At 41.8% G+C, this 26,200-nt stretch overlaps 1 protein-coding gene across 11 annotated transcripts in view; it reads left to right on the top strand.

The window, feature by feature from the left end:
* The window catches only part of IKZF2 (IKAROS family zinc finger 2), a 107,785-nt gene that overhangs the window by 773 nt on the left and 80,812 nt on the right, over window positions 1-26,200 (top strand). For 2 of the 11 annotated variants that reach the window (XM_019616901.2, XM_019616895.2), the window contains exons 1-2: window positions 61-803; window positions 1,533-1,640. In XM_019616901.2, coding sequence (XP_019472446.1) covers window positions 770-803; window positions 1,533-1,640 — 142 coding nt within the window. In that variant the 5' untranslated portion in view covers window positions 61-769. Of the gene's footprint in view, window positions 1-60; window positions 804-1,532; window positions 1,641-1,675; window positions 1,880-26,200 lie in introns of those variants that run through there. The other 9 variants (XM_019616897.2, XM_019616898.2, XM_010713305.3 and 6 more) reach the window with 9 other exon arrangements.

Genomic DNA, 26,200 nt, shown 5'->3' on the forward strand with positions numbered 1-26,200 from the left:
TTTTTTCCTCAATATATATCAAATGATAGCTAGGGGGTGTCATTCTATACAGTTACTTAGGTTTCTGGAAAGTAATAGCTTGTTCTGTGTCAGCAAAGTGCTTCCAGAAACTTTAGGATTGCTTCATGCCACAAAATGCATGGCCTGGGAGCATTAAGTGTGATGTTCAGCCCCGTGTTGGGGCAGATCAGCGAGGTGAGGAGGAACAGGTGTGTGTACAGGTGTGTGTGCTGATGTGAGGGGCTGGTGTGAGGCAAGGGCTGGTGGCAGCAGTCTGTAAGGGGCACGGGCACCGAGGGGTTTATTTTAGTTAGGGCAGAGCGGAGTCTCCTGGAGTAGGTGAGAAAAGAGCAATTGTTAATAGTGCCAACTCCTGCAGGTCTGTTTTGGCTGTGAGAGCTGATAATTCATAAAGCGTTACAATCCCTGCTTCAAAGAGACAAGTGGAAACTCGGGGTGGGGAAACTAAAATCAGGTAAAAAGAGTGAGTGAACAGTGGGAACAGTGAGGGTTTTGGTCAGACCAAGAAGGTCCCAGCACAGCCTGCCCAAGGGTCAGCTGGATTTCTCCGATAATTTACAGGGAGGGTTCGGTGATTTGCAAGCGAACGCATGCACTACGCTTGTGTGTTTCTCTAGGCAATGGTTGCAACAGCAGCAAAATGGGTATAACTACTCAGGGCTTTAAGTAAGTTTAATCGTTTAATGGTTGATACTGACAGGTGTCTTTGAGGGTGTACTTTTCTGCCTTGCAGCACTGCACTTTGACTATGGAAGCAGAGGCTGCTGATGGATATATAACATGTAAGTAGTCGTTTTATTTGATTATTCTATAGTACTTTCTTTTTTCCCCGCTATCTTTCTGTAATGCGGGCACCTGAAACTTTAGCTTCCTTCTGTATGGTCTTTGCTGTCAGATGCCACTGAATTAATGGCATTTAAACATAAGCTTTATGTGTGACTGAAAAATGTGTGGGTATGGGTGCGTGAGTGAGCACCTCACAATTTAAGTATTTGCTGAGGATGAATGAACTTTGTGAGAGAGAGCACTCGTTTTCAGAACCTGCAGCCAGCAACTTTCCTCGCTTTTTGCTGCGTGTTTCTCCTGCTTTCTGTGTTAGGGCAAAATGTCTTATTTTTGAGTGCATTGTTTAACTGTCAGCTGACCAAAGGCTCCGAGGGGGAAGGTCTGTCCTGCAAAGTAGGAATTCAGTCTCCTGCTATCCGGTCTTGATTCTCAGTGTTTGCAAATGGAGAAGTAATACTAATTTCTACTGAGACAAAGCAGTTGGACCAGGATTTTTGTTAAGGGGATCTGCAAAAGACTGGTGATGGGAGGTTTGAGGGAGCTCTTAAAATCGGTCCATCAAATATTTCCTTCTGGCCGCTGAGAATCCAGTGTTCGCAGGCTTTGGAAGGTTCCCCTAGCAAAGCGAAGGCAAACAGGGGTGCAGGTAGCTGGCAAGGCATAGTTGTTAATCATCGGGTTGCTTTGCTAGGATGGAAACTTATGGGTGACTTATTTTGTGAAAGCAGGTGACAATGAGCTTTCACCCGAAAGGGAGCACTCCAGCATGGCTATTGACCTCACCTCAAGTACACCCAATGGGCAGCATACCTCACCAAGTCACGTGGCAAGCAGTAAGTCTCTCTTAAACGTGTTTCTCTCTGGCAGTGTTTTTGGGTTAGTCGGGGTCCTCGGCTTGCTTTCCTGGTCTTACCCACTTCTGTAGGCTTTGCCAATAAAAGAAGAGAAGGAACGGGGTAGACTTCTTGTTCTGTTTTCTTGTTCGTGTTGGTGTTTCATCTAACCATGAACGGGATTACCAGTCTGAACTATCCCCAAGTGGCTTTTGAGAGCTGGTCCTTACCTGTTCCAGGTAGGAAAACTCTGAGTTTGACGTGTGCTGGTTTTGTTTTGTTTCATCGGGTTTTGCAATCCAAGTGGAAATTGTTGTTGCATTATTTTTACTGTTTACTGTGCTTCCAGAAGCAGCTTGAAGCAACTTTATTTGAAAACAAACACTTTTTATTTACGAAAAGGCTTTACTCTGGCAAAAGTATAAAGTTGAAATATCTGGGTTTGACAGCAGGTTGTATTTTACTGTTACCATTCAGAACTTTCAGCATCCTATTCATTACCTTAGCTTTGCTTTGGTGAGTCCAGAGATAGCTGGGATAATGGGAAGTTTATGGCACTCAGCAGTTGACTCGCTAACACAGAGAGGATCTTGATTTAGAGTGTCGAGGAAGAAACTGAGAAAATGTGAAGAGATTTGGGATACTGAGAGCGTCAAGTGCTCACAGGATGTTTACAATTATTTTTCACATGATGGTATGGAGGTGGATAAATGTATTTGATACAGGATTCATAAAACTAGCATCTTTTCCTTTTTGTGTTTACTTTGAGTTACAAGGTTGCATTGAGATTTTTACCTTAGTCCCTCAGTACTTGCATTAAAATATAACGTGGCAGGTGTTGCTTACAGCATACTTTCAGAGGGTTGCTCTCTGCTCTGTGTGATACTAATTTTCTTTCTAGTGTGTATGCTGTAGAGATGTATGTTTCCTGTGTATCTTTTTAAACTGACTGTATAGTATTTTCACTGAAAAATCACTAAAGAAAAAGCGAGCATTTAGGGTTGCCTGCTTTAAAGACATGGTGTATTGCCTTCCGACTCTTCCTTACTGAGAAAAAGACATTCCTTTCCTTTAAGAATTTCTTCTTTTGTCTTGCAAATTATGAGTAAAACACAGTTTTTTATGAGCCTTTAAAACTGAGGGTTATTATGAAGATCTCCCAATTATATGCATGTTGCTGAGAGTATGATTGCTAATACTCTGGACTGAACTTTATATGACAACCTATCATAATTCAGCATCTTCAGACAATTCCAGTGCTGTTGCAATGGGATTCTGATATATTTTATTATGTTGTAAAAGTTTTACTACTCACTTTCTTCATTTTCTTTGTTTCCTTTTTATTAATGGGAACGCTTCATTGGAAGGGGGAAAAAGCTCCCTGTTTTAAATCATCTTTATAATCTAGACTAAAAACCAAAGTCAAATTAGGGAATAAAAAGGTTCAGGATGAAGTCATGCAAAAAGACTTTAACATATTCAATATTTTCACATTCATTGTGTTAACGTTTTTGAGCAATTTTTAAGTGGTGTTAGTTTGTGCAACACAAATGCCTTGGTGGTGATCTTTCTTTCAAATGTGTTTAGTGGTATCTCACAGGTGTCTCAGTTGCTTTCATCACCGCTGGCTTTGTGTTAAGCATGTGCTGCTGTTGGAAAAACGAGGGGCTCTATCTTGGGGTTCTTAAGCCATGCATAGCTAGAGCTTCTGAAATTGGTTGTCTCTTATATTCTTTGCAGGCACAGGAATGTTTTGGAGGGAGGCAGTTTGTCTCAAGCATGGAAGGTATTGATTACGGGTTGTTGGCTTTTGTGGCAGCTGCTAAGATGGTTCACTTAAGTTTTTTGGTCCAATCTTGAAGCTAGCTTGCATAGACTGAATCACCAGTCTGTACTTCAGAGCTTTCAGTCTGATGTGTGGGGAGCCAGAAGCCTGTTTAGATGTGGGAGGGTGAAGTGGAATGGCTGTTGGTAATACTACATGCAAGTTCAGTTGCTGTTGCTGGACTGAGCCATTGTCCAACCTGCTGCAGTGCTGCCAGGAGGCCCGTGAAGTAGCAATGTGTTGTAAGCAGAGGAAATGTGTAACGTTGAGCACGGTTTAATTTCTAGCAGAGTTGCTGCTTTGCTGCTGGCTTGCCACTCCAGTGAAAGCCAGGGCACACCATTCCACCTGGGTAGGGTTTGCTGATTGATCCATATCCTCTCGGCTCCAACCTGAAATGTTTCAGCCCTGGTTCTGTTGCCAGCTGTCCCAAGGGAGTGGATGGCCCCGTTTCGCTGTGTGCCCAGGATATGCACCTGCAGGGTAGAGATCTGCATTCTGACCTTTGTTCCTGCGTTCCGTTGACTCATTTTGAGCCACAGCTCTTAATTTAGCTTTAATTTGTGTCTGCCTCAAACAGAGACAAAACCATAAGAAGCAAATTTCTTGGATCTGTACCGAAACGACTGAGCAGTGCTCTCCCAGCAACAGTAAAATTATGCGTTGGGTAGAGAGTTTTGTGTTCATTAGCCCCTGGCAATTCCATGTTAGTAGGAGTTCTGGCTGGGCTACTGATGCTTTTGGGTTCTGTTCCAAAAGGTTTCAGGTTAAATATTTTGGCTCGTGTTGGAGAGTTGTCTGCTGCATCCTCTAACCTATTATCATTTTCAAGTATCTAGACTGCATGTATAGGTTATAGATGGGGCCGACGCTTAATTTTCCTTGTGAATGAGGTGATCCTTAAAGATAAATCACAGCAAATCACCTGTCATAGCTAACTAATGATCTTACACGCACCTTATGGTATGCATCTGCCTTCAGCAGAGTACTGTATGGATGTTGGCAGATGCTCTGTTCTAAAATACTTCATTGTAGTTTTATGTAAGCAAAGATTTAAAATACGTGTAAATAGTCAAAGTGAATAGGCTGATAGATCATCTGGCTTTCTTCAATAGCAAAAGACAAATAAGTGCTATGCCTGCTGTTTAGGGATTATGTGTTTACGTAGCCTCAGATCTGGAGGTCTGGATTTTGTTTAGAGCTTCTGTGGGGGAACGCTTTTGATGGGTGATGCTTGGAGATGGGTATCTAAGGCTTGCTCAATTAACTCCGTATTGGTGCCGAACAGTTGACTGTGTGGCCTTAAGCCATTGTTTGGACCCTGCAGAGTTCAGGGGAGTCAATTTAATGCTCACTGAAGGCAATAGGACCAAGTTGCGGGTGATTAGGAAACTCAGAATAGGAACCGGCACGCTAATTTAAAAGCTGATGGGGAATCATTATAAAAGAAGCTCCTAAAAGAAAATTTCCAGCCACCTCCTCAAAATACCATGCTAAGTTCTTACTGTAGTTCTTAGGTTTTTTTTTTTTCCCTTGGAGATTAAAATAGGCTTAGAAGAGCATCCCCCTTCGAGGCTGCAGGGGCACACATTGGTTAGTTGTCCTGATACAAAGCGGTCACTTCGTGTGGGATGAAGGAAGCTTCTCTACGACCGCTTGCCTGGTGTCCTATGGAAAGTAATAGCAGTCAGTGACAGAGGAAATTTCCTCTTAAATTAGAGACTTTACAGCGAATGTCCTAGGTAACTTTCTTATCTCTGCTTTCATAGACAAAAGGAGCCCTTAAACGAAATGCAGTCAGAACAATCTTAAGTATCAAACCCCACATCTGATGTTTAAAACTGATTAAAATTGTGGTACGCTTTCAAGATGTGTTTATAATAATTTACCTCATAACTTGCCAACGCTTCTAATTTATTAAGAAAATACATTGTTGGCTGACTCAGTTGAGAAAAGTAATGAGGTGATTCCATTTACTTCGTGGTGGGGAATGATTGCGCTGTTGGGACAGCCATGTTAGTTAAGTGTGAGTGATTTCTGTAACTGTATTTAAGGTCCGAATCTGGTAAGAGAACTTGGGCAAGGTTTTGCTAAGAAGTGGTCAATACCGTATTCCTGGCAGTTTGGGTAGGCTGCTGGACTAACAGTGATACTCTTCTTACTTTTTGTACCTTCAGAATCCTCAGTCTTTCTTGATTACTTTCATTTTTCAATTGCTTGCTGCCATACGAGCTGCTGTGAGCGGAATGTTTTGTGGTGCTGACGCAGTGGTGGTACACATCTGCACGTATAAAGAAATATAACTGGGAAGTCTGTCTTTTGGAATGGAACTGCATAAAATCGGAGATTGCATCGTGCCTCCGCTACGCACCAAACAAGCCTTGCCATCTCCAGAATCTATGGCCGAGGCAAGTAAGGCTGGATCTCATTTTGGATTTCTTCTTGGCTCAATATGTGCTCTTTCTGTGCATGAAGTGACAGGCTGAGCCTCTGCTTGAGGCTTTTCTTTAGTTGTGGTGGTTGGGGCTGGCTGGACTGGGCTGCATGGAGAAACATGTTGGTGCTTTGCAGCAGTTACACCCTGACACATGCACTGGTGCATGAAGAATTCTGGCAGCCTGGCTGTTGCACTCGTAAGTGGAGATTGAGGTCTCTAGTTCTTCCAAATATCTGCAAAGTGTGAAACACTGCATATGGTGCTAAAAACTTGGACTGGATTACCTCATGATGCTGAGGGCTTTCTTTCCCCAGAGTTTAAGGAGTAGGGTAGATGACGTCTTGGGTATCTTTGCCTCAGTGCTGGGATGTGGACTTCTGTCAGTCTACTTATGTCCTGCGGTCCTTCTCATCTGACTTCCCTACTTGTCAATGTGATGTTTAGAAAACTCAGCTGTGGAATTTCATGGTGCTGCCTAAATACAGATGTACCTATCGTTTCACAGGTTGCAGGGCGGCGAGCTTAAGCATAAGAGATGAACTCAGTGTGGAAGAGAAATGGAAGAAACGAGTGACTTTGCTTACAGGAGAGTTTTCTTTAATTTAGTATTTTAACCTCAGATACACTGAGAATTGCTTTTTTTTTTTTGAAGTTTAAGGAGGGGGAAGAAAGATGAGGTGACGATCAGACTTGAAATTTTTATCCACACATAAGCAGTTGAAGTCCTGCAGGATTGTTGCACAGATTTAATTAAAAAAAAAAAGGAAATATGAAACATTTGCTGGGATGCCTCTTGCTTTTATGTTAATCCACATCACATCAGATCATTCACATTGGGATGGTTAAAATCTTGAAACAGTTCCCCTGGTACAAGTTGCATGTAGATGAACACTAAGTAGTTAGTGCAACAGTGTGGTGATAGATTTTTTTTTTTTGTATCTGATGTCAGTGTGTCTCAGGCATTCCCAATGGAATCAGGTACTTGGTTGTAAAAACATTCCTCCCTTTTGGTGAGTGTTATAATGAGGGTGGAGTGAACTGATCAGTTAATCTCATTAAATAGGTTTTATTCATTCTGATGGAACTCTCTTGAGAGGTCATCTGCCAGAGCTTTGTTGCAGCACACACCTTTCTTAGGGAGCTTCTCTTATTTTCTGGGACTGTCAGGTTCAGTTAACTTTCCTTGGTACACACCCTGTTACAACACTCATTGCTCTTGGTAGCTGAGGAGTCAGCATGTTTTTAGTATTTGCTTATGGAATTTTGGTTCCTTTTCAGACATGCCAACAAAAAGAGCAATCCTCGTCTTCCTTGGAACAGCCCTCTGACAGCAGCTGTAGTACTGGATACCAGTTACAGAGTGTTCTGTCTTTCGCTTTCCAGATCTTTGTGAAGGTCCCGCTTATACTGAAATCAATGAGTGTTTTCTCTTAAGAAATCAGATTTTAGGCCTTTTTTTTTTTTTTCCTATTTTCCTGTGGGCTATTGGCTCTCCTCGTTCTCCAGCCAAATGTCTGTTTGCAGGGCTGGGCTTTCTTGGTGGAAAGGCAGCTGCCTGTGTTGTCCCCATGCATTAGTGAGGGCAAGCACTGCAAAAAGGGAATTTTGGAGTGATGTTAATTCTAGCCAAGAGGATAAGACAACAGTCTTCTGCTTTTACTTCGGTATGCTGTGGTGAATGAAACTCCTTACGGGAGGACTGCCTTGAGGCACCTCTGCAGAAGACTTCAGAGAATGCATTGCTGCTGCTCTCGATAGTGATGAGGCCTGTTAGCAGCCCGTGGTGCTGTGCCCATGCTATGGCATGTCGTCCCCTGCCTACATGCATGAACTTGTTTGGAGTCCCAGCAGCAGAGTGCTGCATCTCAATGGAAGGAAGCACAGCTGTGGTTATTGCTGAGAAGCAGTGAGGCTTGGCAGACATGGCTAAGAGCTAGGTGACAAGAGGCCAGGTTTTCCTCCCCAGTTCTTGTTGTTGTTTTTGTGTTGCTTTTTTTTTCCTCTAATCACAGAGACCACATATCATTTGGATTTGGATGGCATGTGTTAACTCCGTGAAAAGTTGCTAAGGTTTTGTTGAACATTCAATTCATACAGCCTCACAGTCGTACACATACAGCAGTACCTTAATACCAGTGTAGCTTACTTCCTGTCTCACACAGGAATAGCTGTGGTAGTCCTAAAGCACCTTATTTCGGTATGATTACTTTAGAGCAGCCGTAACATTTTAACTCTTCTCACCTAGCTGAGAATTACCAGGTCTGTATGTGAACAGCCCCCTATTTACACCACACAGCAAAACGTGGCCTTGATCTGGAGCCAGCCCTACATTCTGGGCTCCTGTTGGCAGTGCTGTGTCAACTCGTGGCTCTGGAGATCTGTAATCCCTCAGAAGCAGAGTGACATTGACAGAAGCTCTTGCAGTGAGCATACCCTGTCTGGCAGGGTCACCTGCAGGCAGTGTTATAGATAGGACACTTGGAGTGTGTTGGAAAACCAGTGATGCTATTCCTGGTAAAGCTTAGGGTTGATTGATTTCCCCCTTGTTTGTGTACAGCTAAGTCGTCTAAACTGAACTAAAACCTCCTGGTGTTTTTTTTTGTTTTTTTGTTTTTTGTTTTTTTCCCACTAACTTTTGCTTCCTCAGTACCTTGGTTTTTTGACTCTGCTTTCTGGTTTTTGGGTTGATGTGTTCCATTATTCCAGTGACTGCTCTGGTATGGCCAAGCAGAGCACTGCAGAGGTGATACTTGCTCTTGTGCTTGCTGTTTTAGTTCAGAGTAATGATACAAACATAATTGCTCTGTCTCTATGTGTGAAGAGAGGGCATGAAGCTCTCTCAGAGCTCTTCTAGTGTGCTTATAGACACTTTCCAATGAAGCCACAGTTACCAGTCTGATCCCCTTGTGAGGGACACCTGCAGGTGACTGGAAGTCAGTCAGTGTTGCTACGACTTGCGTGGCTGTACAGGGCGTGAGCATAGCTACTGCAGTAGGGCAGAGAGAAAGGGACTACTGATAATCTTGATGTTCTTTCACTCACCATCACTGGGCTGGAGGAGGTACTGTGAGGATTTGGCTCTACTCTCCTTGCCAGAGCCTTATGCAATGAAGATAAAAGTCCCAGCTGTGTCTTGGTGCTGCTTGTATCAACCCTTTGTCCTGGGGGCAGAAGTCTGAAGTGGTTTCCAAAGTAGGCAAGACACAGTGAAGCACAACAAATCACCACCTTATCTTCCTGTCCTCTCTATCACCTTTTTTTTTTTTTTAAATGAGATTTCTTCACATGTGAGGAGGAAAGACAGGCCACACTTAATCTCCAGCCTTTGGTAGATCTGGGGAGGGCTTAAGACCGAGGCGATGTTTTAACTTTAAAAGTCCATATATTACAAAGCCCGAGTTTCTGATGAGGAATACTTTGCTATGTATCCCCTTTGTTCTTTCCGCTTGAACAAGAAAAAAAGAAGTATTATCCTAAAGATATCTGTGCTCAGTGATAGGCTGGAGGCTTCTCAGCTCCTTATTAGCCATGTTTCTGTTGCATTCCTCTCAACATCCTAATTATATCAGAAAGAAGGGATGTTTTTATCAGGAGATATCTTTTCCTTTGGCCCATGAAAGTCAAGTTGCTGAGTGGCATAGAAAGCTGGCTAGAGAAGCCTGTGTTATGCCCAAATCCGTAGAGATGTTTTTTATAATCACTTCTTGGCATGGGAGTGTTTGTACGAACAGTGAGAATTCACACCTACTTACCTAGTGTCTAACTCAGCCTCTGGACAAATTATGATCAATTCAGTGAGTAAATGTGCTCTCTTAGCTACCGATGTATCCGTAAAACACAAACCAAGAGAATTTTGGTCACTGTACCTGGGTACCCTCTGAACTCCAGCAGCATGAGTGAAGTACCCGCTCCTGTCCAGAGAGCAGCAGACAGAATGGTGTGAATTCCCGTATTTGAAAATGAAAGAAGTTGACTCTGTATGAAAACACCAAGTCTTTTTACACAGAAGAGATATGAGGTCTATTCATCTGAGGAAGAGTAACTGTTCTCTTGAAGTCATGGATGGTTTAAAAGCTTCCAGGAAAGAGCTTGCAGGTTCAAGACCATATTTGGGTTAGCAATACGGTTTGGGGAGAAGGAGTAAGCAAAAGAAAATGGGGTTTGGGTCTGTTGTGTTTTTTTGTTTGTTTGTTTTGGTCTTTTAAACGTATCTAATGATTTCCTGAGAAATTGATATCCTGCAGTATATGTTTTGCTATGTGCAGGTAATGCCTTCAGAAGGGTGGCAAACACAAATAATTATTTTTATTATTATTTCATTATAATTAATAATTAGCAGCTGTGTGTACCTCTTCTGTCTGTTCGTAGTTAAGGCTCCTGCACTGCATGCATAGCACTGCGGTGAGGGGCCTCTCCCTGCATCTCAAAGTCTGTGATCGTCTGGCCCCCATTTTCCCATGAACTGAAATATTTTGGAGTGCACCTTTGTGCCTCATTTTCACACCATGCCTTAATCCTCGTCGTTCTTCAAATGTAGACATATTGTAGACACAAACGTATGTAACAGTTGTTGTATCTCCCCAAAGTGGGTCATCTTTACCAGGTGTTTTAACCTTGCACTAGCACAGATGGCTCCTGGGCAGATAGATACATCTCCATACAGCTGCATGGAACCATCTGTGCTAGGAGCTTTACTCGATGCACTCTGTTTGAAAATTTTCTCTAGTTTTAACAAACACTCCTTTCTCTCCATCACTGTTAGGTGTTATCCTTTGGATAATCTATTCTTATAGAATTTAATGTAATAATATCTCCTCATTATATCATGCCTTTTCAGCAATAAATCTTGCAGAGCTTCACAAAGGATGCCTGTTTAAGAGATACAAATGGGTGAACAAAATTATAGGCTGAAGAGGTGGAGATAAATTAGAGGAATTAGTATGAATTCAGCTCCTATAGGTGGGAGGCAGTCAGCTTCATCATTTGCGTGTGTGTGCTTTAAAATGTCAGATTATAGGTGGCTCTTGAGTTCAGAAGAATGATGTGCCATTTGTGTAGCCGAGGGTCGAGTAGTGCGTGACACTTGCAGACTGTGAGAACCGCCTGAGTTTACTCTTGCATTCTCTGAAATCTGTATTCTGTCGGTTGCACAAGGTCTTTATATCTTCAAAATCCCACGTGCTCGTGTATGAATCCCAAGCCAAAGTGTGCTCAGGGTATAAATGCTATCACCAGTCAGCTGTTGGCAAAGTAGCCAGCACCAGGTAGGGGAGGCTGGCAGCTGGTGGGGGAAAAAATCTACAAATGTGTCCAGGCCTGGCTTGTGACAAGCCTGTACATGTGTGATGTGTGTGAATGCAAGGAAAAGGCACTGGGGGAGTTTCGGTCCGACGCAATAGAGACGTGCAGGCTTGAAAAATATTACAGACATGCAAGTCTTAGGAAATTAGGAACCCAGAAAAAAGGAAGAGATGTGGATTTGGTCTCTGCTGATGGGAAAGCTATCAAGCACCGCTTTGTTTAAATGTCAAAGGATCTGCTGCATGGGAAAAAGTTGTTGGAAGGCAGTCTCTGTGAAATCAGTTCCTCACACGACCTGCTTCTTCATAGATGTTTGTGCAGGATCACCTCGCTGTGAGACCAGACATGACTCAGTCTATCAGCATGCAGCATGGTTTCAGGTTGCTGTCTTACTGCTCTTAAAATGTTAAAATGCTGTATGAAGATATTTGCTTTTTTCCTCACTCTTTTGGAAAGAATGAAACGCTTTAATGTCATTAGTGCTATTGTTATTTAAATTTAGCTTGTGACTGCTAACCATTAAATATTTATAGAGAAATCGATAGCAGTGAGATTTTTGCTGTAGTAAATATATATCACATATGTATTCAAAACCTAACCGGTGTGTTCCAGGAAATAATCTAAAACAATGCTCTGTGAAGTATTCATGTCAAGATACTTCATCAGTGTCCCAAGTGCAACCATTGCTGCAGTGGAACTTTGTTTTGAAAATAGCCTGGAGCAGTGCTGCCCCGTGCCTTAGGGAAAGAGGTTCTTGCAAAATCCATCTGACCCCTCCTTCCAGGGCAAGAAACTTCCCGCTCTCTGGCCCATAAGATCTCTCAGAGGAAGCCCAGGCAAGCTGGGAATCTGCAGCATAAAATTTCATCTGTAGATCAGTATTTGAAAATAGTTTTAAGCCAATACCTGTTTCAGCAGTTGGGACTTAAGATGTCATTAGAGGCAGGCTAGGGCTCATTGGATCACATCCCCCAATATGAAGAAAGGCATGAGAGGTGTGGAATGCCTGGCACATGGGGAGGGAGAGTAGCCAGTTCCTTCTAAATTCTGGGCTTCTGCATTGCTTCCTCAGTGCAGCTGTCAGTGAGTAAATCAGTGGGCCAGCAAGGAGAGGGCCTGAAGTAGTTGTTGCAGCCAGGTGTTCTGGAAGGGAGAAAGCTTCCTTATGAGTGAAATTTCAATTCATAATTATGAGTGTTGTTTATAATAATAATTCTAATTATATACATAAACACTCTAATGTACTGCAATGTAATATGGTAACATTTGCTGAGCTTTGGCTGCATTCAGATAGTGGAAATAAGCTGGTGGTTGTTGGCCAGGGTTCAGAAGCATTTCTCAAAATTTTGTACACGATATGAACATCAAAATTTTGTGTGGATTAAGCAGTTATTAATTCTCCCCAATTATCCTTCAGATAAAACTACAACTAACTCATTAACTAAAATTAATTGTAAATAAAGCTGATCTGTTGTTGAGAAGGCTAATTAGAACGGTAATTGTGTAATGATGATGCATTTAATTTCAGAATGTGGATTCGAAAGCTACTCCTTTTGGCAGTGGTAGAGTAAGGTGTTCCAAAATAAAGCAGGATGCTTATTGCTGCCATTGTTCTCTTAATTAATACTGCTAGGATTCCCCTTGCTTCCCATCCTCCTTCTGTCCCCTGTAGGGCACTCAGAAACTAACTGTGCACACAGTGAAGGCAGTGGCCAAGCTGCAGGTAGACCTGGTTGGGTGGGAGGTGAGGAGTGGAGGTGCTGTGCGTGTACCTGGCACTGCTGTTACAGCACTGCATGCCCGAGCTGTGGGAATACTGCCTGTGCTTTGGGATTTGCTGCCGGCTCGCCATGGAGATGCATCTGGAGTGTCAGGCCAACAAAACTGAATTGTGACTCATGTTTTAAAAATGAGTGAGTAATTTTCCATGCAGTTTCATTACAGTATCTTTTTGCCCCAAGGATTATTTACTGTAGATTAATTTTCAGCAATTCTTTGCTACGTAATCAGGGATTTTAATTGGAGAGGAACTGTTTGAATCAAATAGCGTTTTTATTCCAAATTACCTTCTTCTAACAGAGATCAGCACCACTGCTGAAATCAGCAGTGTACCTGTTAGCCTGCACACACAATTTCTTGTTAGATTCTTTTGTCCAAATGTATTAAACACTGTTCTTACCGTAGTGCTTTAACAAACTATCACTTGAATCACTAATGAAGAAATGGACATTGAATAAAGAGTACGTGATTCACCTTTTCTCATCACTTATAATCTGCAGATTTGTTTTGAGTTGATTGAGAGGGAATTGCAGTACAGAAGGATGGACTCTTGTATGTTCCTAATAATCAGACCTGAAGGGAATGTTGATTATAAATATACTTTACCTGTCTTCCTTTTCAACTTTTTTTCTGCAAGTTTTTTTGTGTGTGTCCTGGTTCATCGTGGGGGGAATGTAAAAATCCTGAGAGCGTGTTTTTAGTTACATCACTAATATTAGAACTGAGTAATCGGGTGGCTTTTGGCAGCAGTCTCATTTATAAATTGTTGGTGAGCAGATGGCTCACCAAGTTGGCATGCCAACTCCAAACTTTCACAATCATGAGTCAAGTTTTAAATTGCAAGATTGCCTTACATGCCATGAGATTTTGTTTGTTTGTTTTAATAAATGTAGTTTTCAATGTAGCTTCTCATTTCTGAGCTGTTTTGCAGAGGCATGGCTGTTCAGCCTCCTCTGGGTTTGGGATGCTTTTTTTTTTTTTCCTCTTCTTTGGATGAAGTGGAGATTTTTGTAGCCATATACCTGAAAACCTTGGTGCTGAGAAGAACCAGCGCATACCAGGGAAGTGAGATTTGGCAATCCTGCTTAATGTCAAATAGGTAAATAGGAGCAATCATAATTTTAGCAACTCCTGGGCTGTAGGAACAGCAATTTGCTAGAAATGCACTGCTGATATCTGTAGTCTTGAATATGCAAATCTGTGCCCATTTGTTTCCTGAGCACATGGCTGAAGCGTTAGACAGCACAGAGTGCAAATGTTATATTTTGCAATGCAAGAGTGAATATTCTCTGTAAGCAAGGAGTAGTGATTTAAAAAAAAAAAAAAAGCTTGAGTGCACAGATATCCTCACTGTGAATACTGTGAAGTTCAGAAAAGGGTCAGATCTTGATCCACTTGATAATTTGGACAAATAGTAATGGAAGGATATATTTATTTCAAAGACAAAACACATTCCTTTAGCTAAGAAAAATATGGTATAGATGGGTTATACTGCCTAATTGTGGGACCTGTTACAGAGTGATAATTGGAACTTATTTCTGAATGGTTCCACACCAAGTGTCTTGTTGTAAATACTAAACAACTGTTTGATCCATAATCACGTAATTGGTGTGTGCAGCTAATTAGTGTGTTCAATTTAGGTCCAGATTTTTGGAAATATCTCCTGTTCTGGTCCTGATTTAGCAAAGCTCTTAAACAGATGATTAACTCCCATTGGCTTTAATAGGACTTAAGCACATTCTTAATCAGGGCCATTGTGTCAAATCACATCTCTTGGTGACAATCAGAACAACCTGCCGGAGCTGTAGGAAAAAATACCTGCAGGTCTTCCTTAAATGCGTGTTGAGATTTCTTTAACTTGTGAGGCATTTTGTTTCAGAATCTGAAACGGTGTAGATTTCTTTTTTTTAAAGCAAATGCTTTTTGTCACCATCTAATTGTATGTATAAAGTTTAAAGATTTTTAACTAGCTTGGCAGGAGGCTGTTTACATCAAATCTGCTCAGTACACCTTTGAGATGGAGGAGAAGAAAATACGCATCTGAGAATGCCTCGCTGGTGTAAAAATGTCAGCGCTGATAGATATCTGTGATGGAAAATTTGTGTGGGAGTAATAATTTAGTAATAAAATAGGTCAAATTAATTCTTATGCTGAAGGGGGATACCTTACAATAACCATTTTGTAATTTTATGTTTGACAGTTTGCTCTGCATTATGTGGATAGGTGGAGCTGAGATAATGTAATCCATTTCCAATTGTAAACAAGATTGCTTTAAGAGCTGCTGTAGTAAGATGCGTGTTGGCTGACTTTAAGCTGAAAGGTAATTGCCTCTGAATATTAATGTGCATGTGAGGATTTTGTTTTTAATTCTGGGATTTCATCTTTGCCCTATAGCAGCTCTGAAGAGGCCCTTGTTTTCCCAAACCCCACTTTGCTGCTAATTGAAGCTGATGGCAAGTGTTGTGCTTTGGGCCCTTTGCTTTTATTTTCTGTGGTCTGCGTACTTTGGAGAATGCTACTTTCTTTCACTTGTTTTGTTTGCTGGCCACCTTTTCAGTAGATGAGATTTATTAGGAATGTTCTTGCTTTCCTGTAGTGGCCTAGGTGCTGGGCTAGGGGAGGTTATGAGGAAAGGAAAGAAGTTGCTGCACTAATTGAATTGCAGCCTTTTAGCTAAATGAGAGTTAAGGTGCTGGTCCTGTGCTGTGTAGCTAGAGAACTTCCTCAGGAATAATTGGGAACCTGATCCCCAGCTCCCAGTTGGAGCTTCTCCATTTGTTTCTACCCATATTGGAGCAGACCTATATCGTGGAGGCAAGATCTGAGTAGTGAAAAGCTTAGTTCTGGGGAATGTTCACTGGCTGATTGGCTGTGTTTGTATATGAAATTTTCAGGCATGGAAGGGACAGCCGGCTTACAACTGAGTAATAGCTTGCTTTTCCTCCTAAATTCTTGTACCTGGTTTCTGTGAGCTTTGTTATTCACTGCTTGCAATGAGACTCAGCACTGGGTATGAGGGGGCTTGGTGCTGAGTGGGGTGTAACTGCAGTTCTGCTCTGATGCAAACTGCAATCCAGTGGTATCACAGGAGCTTGAAAATCTGGTGTGTGCCACGTTTTAAACCGTACCTGTTTAAATGGCACTGGACTTGTGGGCTGTCACTTGTTACTTTGGGAAATGAGTAAAAGACTGTTTAAAGACGTTAAAGATGAAGTGGCCTGCATGCCCTTCTAGCAGAGATGACTATTCTTAAGGCATACATTGTAAGTAGGGTAATGCGTGCCTTGCTCTGTCAGGTTTGTTTTTTAAATAAAGAACAAAAAAGAAATAGGGCATTTTTAGCTTGGATCAATTCCCTAATCTGGTATAGTGCATGGTCTCGCACTGAGAAGGTGATGTCTGAGCAAGTGGGAGCTTCTGCAGTTCCTTAAGAGAGTCATAAAGTGGCTTGGGTTGGAAGGGACCTCAAGGATCATGAATCTCCAACCCCCTTGCCACAGGCAGGACCACCAACCTCCACATTTAATACCAGACCAGGCTGCCCAGGGCCCATCCAACCTCGCCTTGAACACCTCCAGGGATGGGGCATCCACAGCCTCTCTGGGCAGCTGTTCCAGCACCTCACCACTCTTATAGTAAAGAACTTAAGAAGGCCGGGTACATGCTGACTGTGCTACTGGCTGGGCGCAGCAGGTCTGTAAATGGCTGCTCTGGGTGGTCATGTCTTGCAGAGAGATGGGGGCTAGCAGCTGAGAGACAATGGCTTCACAGCCTGCTCTTCTGCAGGTCACCATTAGTTTGTGTTGGATACAGCCTTATATAATGTCTCGAGTTAAACAATGGGCTGGAGGCAGGTGATGTTACTGGGTGGGAACCACTAAACAGACAGAATCTTCCACATTCCTGCGCCTTGTACAGGCTTTGGAATCTTGAGTTTGTTTGTTTTAGAATGATTTACAAACTTCTACAGTGTCCAGTCTCCAGTGGTTCAGTCTGTCCACTCTTGAAGTCAGTGGGAGTCCTCTTGGTAATTTGGATATTCAACTGTTCCAGGGGTACCTTCCCTAAACAAAGTTAGTTAGCTGTGGAAATGTTTGACTGTAGGCCAGCAGGCAGAAAAAGTGTTGTGGGGGGTGTTTGTGAATGTATCTTGCCCATTAAAGAGCCTCTCTGTGTGCTGTGACTGCTTCATAGTATGACAAAAATAATATTGAAGGATTCTAATAACTAATTAACTTGTTCATTAACGGATTAAACGTTGTCTTAAGGGCAGTAGTTTGAGCCCATGTAATGAAAGTTGACTGGAGGTATGTCTTGTGGCTATGACAAACTTTGTTTTATAATAGCATGTATTTTTCAGTAGCTGCTTGCCATGCTGTAATGTGGTTGGAGTGGGAGAAACAGAAAACTGGCCATTTCCCGGCAGATAGCGATAAGTTTCTACTCAGTCAGAATGCTCTATATGCTGTGATAGGTTTATAATTATTATCCTAAGATTGATGCCTTTGGGGGGAGTGTAAATTTGTGCAGCAGTAATCCATTAAGAAATCAATAATCATTCCATCCTGAAATGCAGTTTCTGTACAACATTATAAATGCACACCAAAGATTTGATTCTAGGCTTGTCTTCCCTCTTCATCCCCTCCTCTTCCCTGAACTCCCAAGTTCAATGTCCTTCACTGTGTCAGAAAAGTGGCTACGTGGTAGGACCTTTCTTTTCTGATGGAAAAACAGGGGTGGTGATAAGAGCATTATCCTGAGAGGTTGTTAAACTTCTTGTGTGATCTTTCCTTTCCCCACAATGCTGTTTTAATCTTGGGAAATTCCCCCTCTTCTCTACCTCACTTTTATCCCTGCTAGATGCGTGCTAGAGGATGATGAAGATGCATGCAGTTTCTCTGTAAAGGACTCTGGAGAGGAAGTGTTAGATATGTGCAAAGCTGTGGTACGTGCACATTTCCTTCACTCTCCCTCCTCATTCAGTCTTCATTTATCGTCACATGAGTTTGACCGTCAGATGCTGCCTGTTCTGCAGGACTTCCTTTTCTTGCTCCGAGTTCTCCCCAGTTGGGCACGTTTTTTGAAATGCTGTTGTAAGTAATCCTCTGATCTAGAGAGCCTGGAAACCTCTCTATCTCAGAGTAAAGGTGTTCACAGCTGATAAATAATAGACTGTATGACGGAGCCTGGGAGTGCTACTTCAGTTTCTCTGTGGAAGGCTAGCTTATACAGCACAAGATTCTGAGCTGGTCCACTTTTGATCTCACAAGGAAAACTGCAGATAAGAAAAGGAAATACTATTACAGTAGTAAGAATGCACTTACTTACTGACTTCAGTAGACCTTGGCTAAGAGCTACAAAACATGGAGTACTTAATAATCGTAGATTATTAAGGAAAAGACCTCTGAAGTCATCTAGTCCAGCCATCACCACCGTGTCCACTAAACTGTGTCCCTAAGTTTAGCCCGCTCAACTGTTGATTTGAAAAATGGGATATTCTTTAATTATGTCTTTGTCTACAACCACTGTATTTGTTATCCAGGTTTAGTTTTAACTTCTGGTTTCTCATCTACCCCAATAAAAGCACACTCTTGAGGAGTGTGAGATAACTTGGTTCTTACTTTTTACTATCCTGAGAACATCTAATGCATGGGAATCTACCAGCATTCTCTGTTCTGAGACAGGGTGAGCAAGACCAAGGTGTTTATCACAACTTTCTTTCTGAGATACAAGAGTGTCAGGTTATGTCCAGAGGTCTGGCAAGAATAGACTAAGAGGTTCTGCCTTTGATTCAACTCATGTGTACTTTGGCTTACTGGAGCAAGCCACAAGAATACCCACCTGAGTAGAATTATTCATGTATTTCAGCATTTGCAGGCTTGTGTCTTAGGAAAGGTGTGTGCAGCTTTTGGCTTGGCAAAAACCCAAATGCAATAAATCCCTCACTGTAACTCTGTGTGGGGAGAAGTGCCATGCCTGCCTCGACTGTGGGGTAAGCCTGGCTTTGGCTGATTTGCAGAGGAAAATGTGAAGTTATGCTAATGGAAAAAAGTTTAGATGCCAGCAAAAATGCTTGAACATCAGTTGTTTGATAGGTGTCCATTCAGCACTGGCTTTTTGTCTGTTTAATTGTTTTTTTAAATTCCATAAGCCATGAACTCCACACTGTGCTGTTTTCTCACCAATCAAGGTTAATCCATTTCCTTTAGAGCTCTCCCTCATGCAAGGCCTGCGAATTTCAGCTCTCCTTAACTTTTAACTCTTGTCACTTTTCTGTTGGCCTACATACCAGTCAATGTCTCCTATATGTCAGTATTATTCTTAATAGTGAAAATTGCGTTTTTTCCCCCTTCTGGTCAATTTGTGATACAGAAGCAGCAGCTGACTGACAGCTGATTTTTCTGCAATGATTTGCTAAGGTGCTCATGCAAATGGCGTGTGGCTTTTCAGCAAAATAAGAAGACTTTATCACATCTTTTTGGGTTTTACCCATGACCATTTTTTTCCAGTGGTTGGCAGAATGGTGAGTGCTGAAAGCCCAATATGGGCTCACAGGATGCTGAGTTTAACAGATAGGGCTCTATTAGCTCTCAGCTGCATTTATCTTTACTTTACGAATCTCTATTTAGAATTACCTGCAAGTGGTTATTTTCCACTGTGGTTTCCTAAGACTCTTCTGCTTTTGTTATTGTTGTATTTTTGAACTACTAAAGACTCACCACCTATATAACTATTATGTATGTATCCACTGACAGCTTGAATGACAGGTTACAGAAAGTGGTGTAAATTGCTCTTCGGAACAAAAATTCTCTAAAGAGAAATATTTAATAAATTGAACTATTAAGAGATGCTATCTAAATCAATAAGTTGCAGTTAATTGGCTGTGTACAAAGCATTTTCAAGCCATTCCCCTGAAGATTCTGCAAATTAGGTTTAGGGCACCTTTCTGGTGGACTGCTAAGCTGCTTTCAAAGGCCAGTTTTCAATAACAGTTAATTTTTTTTTAATGATCATTGAAATAAAATCAATTTTCTTCAGTGTCCATTTTTACCTTGTAGCTACGTGTCTCACCAAGTGAATTCAGTGTGGTTTAAGAGCAGTTTTAAGAACAGAAAAAGCTTTGCATTTCTTTTTTTCCCTTTTGTTGTGTGCCTCTAGGAGTATTCCATGCTCTAGTGACTACTCCAGAAAACAGTCCCCAGCTACTCTGTGCTATGTGTTATTGTTTGTGGGCAATGACAGCACTGCAGACATATAATATTCACTTCTGTGTCACCTCATTTTTCAATTTTTCTGGTTGTGAGCACTATCAAAGTCTCCCAAGTGCTACATGCTGACTGCAAACTGGGTGTTAGGACCAATGGTCCTGAACTGCTAGTTCAACGTGAAGCTTGCAAGCATAGTTCAAACCCATCAGAATTAAAAATGAACCCTAAACCTTCTAGTTGGCGTTAAAAGCAACAGATAAGTTGCAGAAAGGGATTTCATCTGAAGGTCTCAAAAGCATGGTTTATGGCTAATTGGGTGGGATCCTTGGTGCTTTCAGAGAGCTGAGGTGGAGAAGACTCGCTTGGCAAAAGCCCTGCCTTTGGGATGTTTTGCTTGGGAGTATCGTGGGCATGACTGCTAGAGATGGCGTGGATTGCTGGAATATCTGTAGGTAGGCAAGAGTCAGCTCCAGATGAACAGGTCCTAAGTGATTTAGTCACTAACAGCCACAAATGGAAGCTGAAAGGCCTGTCCTCCAGCTGTGTGGTTGCTCCTTCAGACAGCATCTCCTCCTTTATGGGTTGCATAGAAGAGTTAAATGTGTTTATTGGAGCGCTTCCTCTTTCTTTTGTTTTTTTTTAAGTTTTTTTTTTTTTTTTCCAAATGTCATCTCCAAAATTTAAGGTAAATTGTAAGAAAGAAATCCGTAGCTTAACATCCATAGAATTAAGTAATTCAAAGCAGAATGCTTTTTTCTTCAAGTGTTTGCCCTGGAATTTTTTCTTCACATTGTGGCCCACCAAAGGTCTTCACCCTGACTCTTAATCCAGAAGAAGGTGGTAGTTTCAAACCAGTTGAGAAATGCTCTGTTGGAGTGGAGAAATCATAACAATTGATTGTCACTAGCTCCGTTGGGAAAAGGGAGGGGGGTAAATCATTGAATAGGTATATCTTCCATTCAGCAGGAGCTACACATGATGGGATTATTAGTATTTCTAAACTAAAGGCCCCTGACAGATCCTTGGATACTTAAAGCTGTTGTGATGCTTTACCAGATGGTTCAGAAACTCAGACTGGAGTATCTCATTGGCTGGTGCCGAACAATGACATTTCAAACCCACACGTTCGTTTGGATTTTAATTTTCAGGGGGATTAAAGCTTTTAGGAATATGGGCTGTCTCTTTCCATCTATATGCTCGGCACCTTATGTAGTTGAGTTTTGCAGTGTCTTTATAATTCACTGTTGACTGTGTTACTTCTGAAAGAGCAATCTGAGCAGTGGCACAGTATTAACTGCGTACCGGGACCAGCAAAGCACAGACAGGATAAGCATGCAAGTTGTTGGCTATTTAATGCAGCTGCTTTGTTTTATAGCTGGTAACTGCGTGAACAGGTGATTATGCTAAAACATGCCATTTTTGATGCTGTATCTCTGTTCTTTTTCACTTTTCAAATCTCATTCTTTGAAGCCCCAATCCTGTAAATACAAATGCATTTGCATAACTCGATACAAGCAGTTGCTGTCTATTCCTGCTAGGAGTTGAGCTGTTTGGTCCTAGCTCAGCCGAGCACTTTTAATGAGACCCCCACAGCTCTGAGGGAGAAAATCAAAGGCAATAGGCTGGTTTTTACTCCCTTTCTGTCCTGTGGCATTTTGAAAACAGGACGGAGTGCCCCCTCTGGCAAAATACAGAGATTTTCAGAGCCTGCCAAGTCAAACAGTCTCTCTGGCTACCCACATGGCTGTCCTGGCTAGCACTGGAACCTTTGTGCTACTGCTCAGCTGCCTTGAGGAAGGGATGGGAGTATTGCTATTACATTCCCTTGTAAACTCCTCAGGGCAAAGATTTCTGTTTGGTTGTGTATAGATATATGGAGTGGTGATGCATTACCTTGTAGAAATGTAAGTGCAAGGATGATTTGGGGATTAGGGAAAGAATTTGAGCTTCGTATTTTAGGAGTGCAAAATTTATTTTAAACACTTGTTGAAACAACAATGCTAATGCACATTCTACACAGCAGTGAACTAGGATGCTTTGCTGGCAAGTGAGAGGCTTTGCTTCCCTTCTGCCCTTGCTTACCCTTTATGCCTCTTAACATTGGTGGGGATGGGGTTTGGGTCTGTTGAGAAGAAAAAGGACATTTTATATAATCATTTTTGTGTTAGGTTGGTACATTCAATCCCACTGTTCTTGATATGATTCATTCTATTTGTGCTGATGCACAGTATTAAATAATGCGCGGGCTGTTTTTTTTCTGTTAAACAAGTATTCCCTTGGCTTGTCACAGAAAGCTGACACGTGTTGGTTCTTCACTCAGGGAGTTCTGCATCTGTCGACACTTCAGACATAATCAGTTTAGATTTCTGCAGCTGATTAGTGTTCACCTCTAACCAAACTGAGAAGCTGCTCCTCCAAATGGTAACAAATAATATCCTAATTAGTTCTCTGCATTGTGCTAGCAGGAGTCTTAGCTGCAAGCGACTGGTCTCGGAGGCCTTTCTGTTCCAGTCCACTGCCTTTACAGACTGTTGTATCAGCACTTAGGCTGGGCTTTTATTCCCCCTGCCTCCAAATGCTCACAAAGCAATTAATTATGCACCTGACGATAGACATTAGGCACGCAACAGTATTCCGCATACGGTTATGAACATTTCATTAGCACCAGCTGATTTATGTATGATAATAAGAGCAGGAGAAGGAATGCTGGGCAGGACTCCAGGATTATCCCATAGCCCTGCTGATGTTAAGTGTCTCTGTGAAACTAGCTGAGCTGACCACCCAGCACAGCTTAAACTCTGCTGTGCTCAGAGGAGAAACCAGCAGGATGGAGGGAGAAGGAAGCACAGGAAGGAGAGCCGTGCAGAGTGGCTGCTGTACAGCTCTGCCCGTCTGGGGCTGACAGTGCTGGGTTTGACCAGGAAGTTTTAAATGGGTTTATGCTTTTGAGTCCGATTAGTTAGTTAGCAAAACATGCCCATCCCTGTCTATTAAACTCTGTGTACTTCCTCTTAGCTGATGGGTTATGGTGATGTTTGTTTTGTTATTTTTTACAAGCCTGTTCTTTAAAAAACAAAACAAATAAACTTAGTTGAAGACATAATTTGATTAATAGCACTCATAGGGCATGGCAGAATCTGTTGTAGTTTTGCTGAGCGGCGTGGGCAACTGCGGATAGATTAATTTGACCAGAATACTGCGAGGAATCAGAGGATGAAAAGGGGTTGAGGTGGGGGAAATGCGTTAGGAACATGTACAGCTGTGGCTGTCCATGGGTGCACTGAGCATTGAGGCAGATAAGTATCCAGTGCTTCAAAAAGGAAGTTTTAAAACATGAATTGATTTTTCAGGTTCAGTTCAATAACTCTTTGAAACTCTGAAGTTTAAAATTAAGACAAACTGTTTTAATAAATGTTTCAGAAAAATAATAATAATTACAGAAGTGCTGCTCCAATGTATGTTGCTGAACTGTTAAAGAATGTGTAGCTACTAAATTGGGGATGTCAGAAAATCAGCACCTAAAAGTAAAGCTTGCTCCTGAAAATGCTTTATTCCTACAGTTGCTGCTTTTTCTGTTGGCGCAGGCTTTTTTCTTCACTTGCTTTGACTGAACTCTGAATCAGCTGAGACAGTGAGGAGGTAGATTTTTAATTTTTTTTTTTTCCCCTGCAAACTGTTGAATAAGAACTGCTTTGAGAGGTTGAGGTAATTCCAAATGGCGTTCAGGATGAAGTTGGCGTAAATAATGAATCTAGAAATCATCTAGGAAATGAAGTTGTTAATTATCTTTAAAACAAATGTGTGAGTAAATGGATTCAAAGCTGTTTTAAAAAGTGCAAAGTGGTAATAAAAAAAAAAGTGGATCTGCTATAGAGCTTAAATTCATTTGTAAAATAACTGCTTTTTTGGGTAATAGTTCATTCTTTTTTTTGTTGTTGTTCAGAAAACATTTGAGACAAATATGTCTCTAATATGAGACAAGGTTAAGCACTGAAACTGAAGTTTGCTACTTTTTTTTTTAAACCCCAGCTTTAAAAGGCAATTCAAATCTTTTGATTATGAATTGATTCACCATGTGTTTTTCTTTAATAACATATATATAGATACATATTATAAACAAGAAACAAAGTATACCTAATGTATTTGGGTTTTGGAGCAGCTGACATGCTGTTACTGAGAGTTTTTAGTTAAACTGAGAAGATAAGTGGATGCAGCTATTGTAAAGTGCGTGAGAACATGTCTAAATGGAAGTTGATGGGAGTTCCCAGACTACAGTGAGCTTACAAATTCCTTCTGGTTCAGTCTCAGAACAGAATGATTTGTAATATTCATTAATGATTTCCCATAAAAATGATGAGTTACCAATACAACCTCCAAGTTAAATCAAAAGGCAGTACCAATGTGAAGGAAAGTCAGAAGCTTGCAGGGAAGAAGCTGACTTGCATTGATGGAGCAATGAAAATGAGAAGAAGTGTGATCATGCACTGTGCCAGGCTGCTCACGGGGCTAGCAGCAATTCCTCTTGTAACCTGCATGCCTCATAGCTGAAAACAAAAGAGAAGAAAGGACTGCACATTTTTAGGTGACAGTAGGTGTCTGTCAGATGCCAGTATGATACAGTCACAAAAGATGCACGTGCCAAGATGTGATGGTGCCAGTGAGGTGTTTGCAGCGGAGATGGGAAGTGCTGATGCTGTTCTACAGGCCTGAGAACCAAGGTGGCCTTGCCTGCAAAGAGGTCTGTGCTGCAGTGTCTAGACATTCTGTTTGGTGTACAGCTTTTACAGCTAGTTCAGGAATCTCTGCTCTCTGTCAATAAATGAAGGTGTGTTTGGTCAAGTCTCATCAGCTTGGTAAAGTCAAGCATTCTAAAAAGGTGTGAGTCTGTGCCTAGTGGTGAGTAATGGAAGGGGAGTTGGCATGAGATGTAAAGATGCTTGGGCCATAAGAAACACCTTCCTCATCCTCAGTTCTTGCTTGAAGGCTGATGTCAATCCCTCTCTACTGTGAAGCTCAGGCCAAGGTCTTGTAATGTCAGTGGACTTATACAAGGTCTTGCTTTCCATGGGCCACATTTCAATGGTATGTCAACAGAAGCAGTCTTTTTCAAGGCTTTATGTAGCACTAGCAGGAATTTGATATCCCGTGGAATGATGTAAGCTCCAGTAGGAAAACCTTGGCAGGAACTGTACTGTGTTTATAGAAAGCAAACAGTTGACTACAGGCAGTGCAGAGATGCCTGGAGGCAAGTTTATGAGCTCCCTATAGAGGAAGGAGATCCTGGAATCGTAGAATTGAGTTGGAAGGAGACTTTAAAAGTCATCTAGTCCAGTTCCCCCGCAATGAACAGGAACGTTTGCAGCTACATCAGGTTGCTCAGCAGCAGGTCCAGCCTGACCTTGAATGCCTGTAGGGACAGGACATCCACAACCTTTCTGGGCAACTCATTCCACTGCTTTGCTATCCTTATAATAAGAAACTTTTTTCCAACTTGCCCTTGTTGAACTATGTGAGATTTGCACAGGCCCATCTCTGAAGCCAGTCCAGGTAACTAAATGTGGATGGCAGCCCTTTCTTCCTCTGTTACCACACCTCTGAGCTTGGTGTCAACCACCTTTGCTAAGGATGGGCTCCACCCTACTGCCCGCGTCACTAATGAAAATATGAAGTCCCAGTGCAGACCTCCTGTTACTGGTCTCCATCTGGACATTGAGATGTTGACCACAAGACTTTTGATACAGCCATCCAGCCACTTCCTCATCCACTAAGTAGTCCATCCGTCAAATCATGTCACGTCAGCTTAGAGAATTGGATGTTGTGTTGTTCTAAATGATATAAATGAGATATTTCTCTAAATTATACAACTATGCTAATTGTACGAAACAGTCGAGCAACGCTTCCCTTTTTCTGCAATTAAGTAACTTGGAATTGGCCAGACTTACAGAAAATTAAAAATAAAAAACACTTCTAACAGAGCACAAGAAATTTCGTATAAACATGTTTGTTGTGA

Source organism: Meleagris gallopavo, chromosome 7, assembly GCF_000146605.3.
Source record: "Meleagris gallopavo isolate NT-WF06-2002-E0010 breed Aviagen turkey brand Nicholas breeding stock chromosome 7, Turkey_5.1, whole genome shotgun sequence".
Classification (NCBI taxonomy): Eukaryota; Metazoa; Chordata; class Aves; order Galliformes; family Phasianidae; genus Meleagris; species Meleagris gallopavo.